At 42.4% G+C, this 4,753-nt stretch overlaps 1 protein-coding gene across 1 annotated transcript; it reads right to left on the bottom strand.

Moving 5' to 3' along the window:
• Nucleotides 1–3,219: 3,219 nt before the first annotated feature.
• LOC310777590 (somatostatin-2-like) lies at nucleotides 3,220–4,408 on the bottom strand (the record flags this gene model as incomplete). Its single annotated transcript, XM_083637963.1, has 3 exons — nucleotides 4,348–4,408; nucleotides 3,895–3,975; nucleotides 3,220–3,426 (listed from the first exon to the last, which is right to left on the bottom strand). The coding sequence occupies exons 1-3, from the start codon at nucleotides 4,390–4,392 to the stop codon at nucleotides 3,220–3,222; spliced, it is 333 nt and encodes a 110-aa protein (XP_083494089.1). The 5' UTR covers nucleotides 4,393–4,408.
• Nucleotides 4,409–4,753: the final 345 nt, after the last annotated feature.

Below are 4,753 nucleotides of genomic sequence, written 5' to 3'. Positions count from 1 at the left end.
TCATTCTGATCTGCTGTTTCTTTTTTTGACATCCAAGGTGGATCAACTTTGCCTTGTCAATGCATGGCAGTATATAGTGGATGGCATGGTTCTTGTCCAGAAGTTGACAAAGAAACCAGCAACAGTAGTGACAGTAAGACACCTAAGTGAATGGTTCTACGGCAGACTGATGTAAATGGTAAATGGCCTGCATTTATATAGCGCTTTTATCCAAAGCGCTTTACAATCAGTAGATAGTCTACATTCACCCATTCATACACCAATGGCGGCAGGCTACCACGCAGGGTGCCTACACACCATCGGGAGCAAGGAGGGTTAAGTGTCTTGCCCAGGGACACAGCGACAGCAGCTGGGGGGGAGCGGGGATCGAGCCGCCAACCCTTGCGTTATTGGCCGACCCGCTCTACCTCCTGAGCTAAAGCCGCCCCTCCTGATGTCTCTAACCAGAAATTATGATGAGGTGATTCTGGTATTTGATACCTACAAGGCAGATTCTTTGAAGCACATCACAAGGGAGAAGAGAAGACAAGGAAAGGATCCAATCCAATACCAAATCAGAGATGGCACAAACATCAAGAACGTTCCAATGAGTCGATTACTTTCTCATGAACAAACAAAGGCTGGTCTGACAGAGTATCTGGCATCAAAGACCATTGAGTACAGCAAAGACTCCCCCATGCTTGTCATTGCTTCTGCTGCAGGACACACAAAGAGTAACAGTCAATTGCACTTTGAAAGCAATAACCATGAAGAAGCAGACACTTTGTTGATCCATCATGCAGTTCTGGCTTCACGTCGCAACCCCTCTGATACACAGCTCATGCTCTTCTCTCCAGACACAGATGTGCTCCTGCTGGTTGTTGCAAACTATGAAATCCTGCTGAAAAACACTTGTGTTTCAATGGCATCTGGGATTTTGGAAGTGGCACCAATATTGGAAAAATTACTTCCACCGTTTGTAAAGTAGCTTTGCAGTGTTATGAGAAGCTAGCAACAGCAATATCTAGGCTAGAAACCCAATCGGAACATTTTAAGTTACCAACTCCTTTCTAACTAGACATTTTACTGTAGACACATTTTTTATTATATAAAATATATTGCTGTTGCTAGCTTCTCATAACACTGCAAAGCTACTTTACAAACGGTGGAAGTCTGATGTGTGGCCCACCTGGTCTGAAATACTTTACAGTTTTACAGTTTTGGTGTCTGGCAAAATTATTTAAAGAGCTGGAATGTCTGGAAAGTGTGTCTATCTGGTTTTTCATCTGTCTTCTGTGTGAGAGTGAATCGTTTACAGTAGTTGGTAAGAATGACTTCTGCCTGTTATCTCGTAGTCTTACCAACAATACCAATTATTTGTAAATCTACCAGCCCAAAATGTAATCTCACCACGTTACTAATGACTAAGATGGCTATTCTGACTTTCTGTCATGTCATTAGGTTAGGCTTGTTCGCAAATAAAAAATAATGATTTAGAAAGCAACTGGAGGCAAGATTGTGCAATCAATTCTTAAGGTCAATATAAGTCTTTTTGTGGCAAGTGACCCAGGTAAGTGTGGCAAGTGACTTCAAATGTATCTTGTTTATGCATAGGTTAACTTACTGAATAGACATGAATGTGTTAGTTATTTGGCCCCTGTTTTACTTGTGACTTTATGGCTTATTGGACAAGTCAATTAGGCCTAGTGTTGAGCTCATTTGCATATTTAAAATAGATTTTTCCAAGAAACTTTTAAAACAAAAAAGTTCCTTTTCATGTATACTTTCACTGTGTGAGGTTTGATTGTGATAGGCTTCATTTTTTCCTTTACTCCTCTGCGGGTATATTTTGGGTAGCCTATATTCGATTAGTGTATAGCTCATTTGCATATTCAAATTCATTTTCAAAGAAACTTGTAATACAAAAATTTTTACTTTTCATGGATACTTTCATTGTATAAAGTTTTATTTTGATAGGAGTAAAGGAAAAAAATAGCCCCATTGGGGTGTATTGTTGTCTGGCCTTACTGGCACACATCTTGGATTGATGAGAATTAAACATATTTCCTCAACTAGGATTTCTTAGGACTTTTAGTATGTTGTTCTGGACACCTCATAGAAATGATCTAAGCTGCAAAAAATTATTTTACAATTAGTCTGTCGTAAAACGCTACTTTGCCTGGACTATCTGTCTCTGTCTCAGTTTTTCATATTAAAAAGTGACCTAAATCTGTGGTATTGATCAGTTGTACTGATTTCTAATAAGCACCCTGATTTCTAATTAGCACCATTGGATTGCCTGACCCTAAAAATGTAGATTTAGCCTCTGGAATCATGATCCTATGTAATATAGAAGTCAAAATAGCGGAAAATCAAATATGAAAATGTTTATTTTTTCCTGAAATCAAGGATGATGACCCAAATCTGTGCCATTGATCATTTGTACGGATTTATAATTAGTACCATTGGTTTTCTTGACCCTAAATCTACATTTTTAGGGTCAAGAAAAAGGTCAAAGGTCGCCATTTTTCAAAATGGAGGATGGACGCCATATTGGCTTCTGTGCAAATGGAATCATGGATTTTCTGATTTGTTATTTTCTGAAGTTTCCAAAAATGTATAGTTTTCCTAATCCCCCGAAAATTTGAACGAAATTACACAAGGAACTGGACTAGTATGTATTATCTCTACTGTATCTCCTCTTTGTTCTGTGCTGGTAGTAAAGGACAGACAGGAGCTTGATTGATTTCTCTCTTTAATTGACAGTTAGTTTGATTAGACAGTAACACCTCTCTGCTCCCAGCAGCTCGCCAGCCGGGTGCTGATTGGTCTGTCGAGTCGGTCGGGTGTTCTGGGACTGGTTAGCTGGTCTGGTGGAGGCGGGGTCACAGCTAGGAGCAGAACAACAAGGAGGGCTCAGACACAGGAAGTGGTTTACGTGAGAGTGTCTAACAGGAGGACGTGGTCTACCTGAGAGGCGTTGTTATGGAACCCACCGCGGGTCCAGGCAAAACCACGCCCTGTGCCCGCCTATGCAGCAGTCAAGCGCCCATGCTCACGTGAGCCAATGGGACGAGGACGACGTCAGAGGTGGAGCTAAGTTTGAGAAGCAGCCGTTTACTTTGAGTTACGGTATTTTCTTTTTAGATTATTTTAAAATGTTTTATGAAGCTTTCAACTTCATACAGCCTGCAGTAGAAAAAACTCATGGTGGGATTAGGGTTAGGATCGGGGCTTACTCTAGCAGGAGGTGAAGCCCTTCCAGTAGAAGTTCTTGCAGCCGGCCTTGCGCTCTCGGGGGGGCAGGCTGTTAGGGGGGTCGAGCGAGCGCTCCAGCTCCATCTTCCCCCCTGTCGCCATGGAAATCACCTCTGCATCCCGCTGGGCATCACCCTCTGGAGGAGAGAGCTGGAACAACAGGTCCTCCACCGCATGCTTACTCCACTCCTTTATACAGACACATGTACACACACACATGCACGCACACACACACATACACATGCACACACAAAACTTAAATACAAAACCTTTTTCCTCATATTTCTTAGTTTTGGTAAGAGTTAAATGTTCTTTTGTCTCTCCCGATTCTAAATATAGCTGAATCGCTTGGTTTGACCAAGTACAAATATTTTTACAAGCATTTTATGAAAGGTCTATGGAAAAATAAATAAGGAATGAAATAGCTTATACAAAAGTAGCCCCCGGACAAAGCAAGTTGAGTATTGCTGCTGGCTTAGATCCTATGCTGAACCCGGAAGAGGGCACCCTATACATGTCGGGCGGACATGACATTTCCGCCCGACAGCGACAATATGCATTATGAAGACCCATATTGAATTCAGAATAATAGTGGATTATTAGCGTGCATGTAAACGTACGGTTATGCTAAAACACAGTGATACTGGGCTCTCTAACCTGTGACATGAGGCCGGCGTTACGAGCTCGCTGCAGTAGTCTCTGGTGCCGCAGCTCCAGATCCAAATCCAGATCCAGATTCTGCTCAAGTCAAGTCAAGTTTATTTGTATAGCCCTAATTCACAAGCATGTCTCAGAGGGCTTTGCAGAGAATATGTCTAGCGAAGTCTAGCTAACCACTATCAATAAACAGGATTGAACAATCGTATATTGGAGTGAGAGGGAGGGCGAGAGAAGGGGATAGAGGAGAGAGAGAGGGGAGAGAACGGAGGGAGGGAGCGGGAGACGAGAGAGACAGCAGAACAAACATTGTATACTGGGGCTGGGCGATACGGTTGAAATCAATACCATGATAATCACAGGGGGTATTCTCCATACCATCACCAATGTACATCACAATAATGGTTCATGTAAGCAAAATCACATTTAGAAATCCAATTATATTCTAATTACCTGCTCCTTGTTTTGGTCCTGGTCTCTGTGGGGCTGGGAGGCCATGGCTGGACTGGACAGAGCCAACATCAACACAGCCAGCACACTGGAACACCACACGGATCTCATCTCTGTAGGACAACCAGAACAACCATGGAACACAACAAGCAAAGCTGCAAGTAACCGTAACCCTAATCCTAAACACAACCCTAACCATAACCCAACCATAAGCCTAACCCAACCATGGAGCCCAACAACAAGCAAGGCTGCAAGTAACTAGTTACATTTACTCACATTACTGCCATCGAGTAGCTTTGAAAATGACAATCACTTGTATTGCCACAGTAGAGTAATCAGATTACACAGGAGGAATTTGACTTAGTGTAAGTATGCAGGGCATCACATCAATAGAGCGCCAAAGTGAAAC

Source organism: Poromitra crassiceps (assembly GCF_964638095.1).
Source record: "Poromitra crassiceps genome assembly, chromosome: 5".
Lineage (NCBI taxonomy): Eukaryota > Metazoa > Chordata > Actinopteri > Beryciformes > Melamphaidae > Poromitra > Poromitra crassiceps.
Note: the sequence above shows the minus strand (reverse complement) of the source record. Positions and strands in the feature narration are given on the sequence as shown.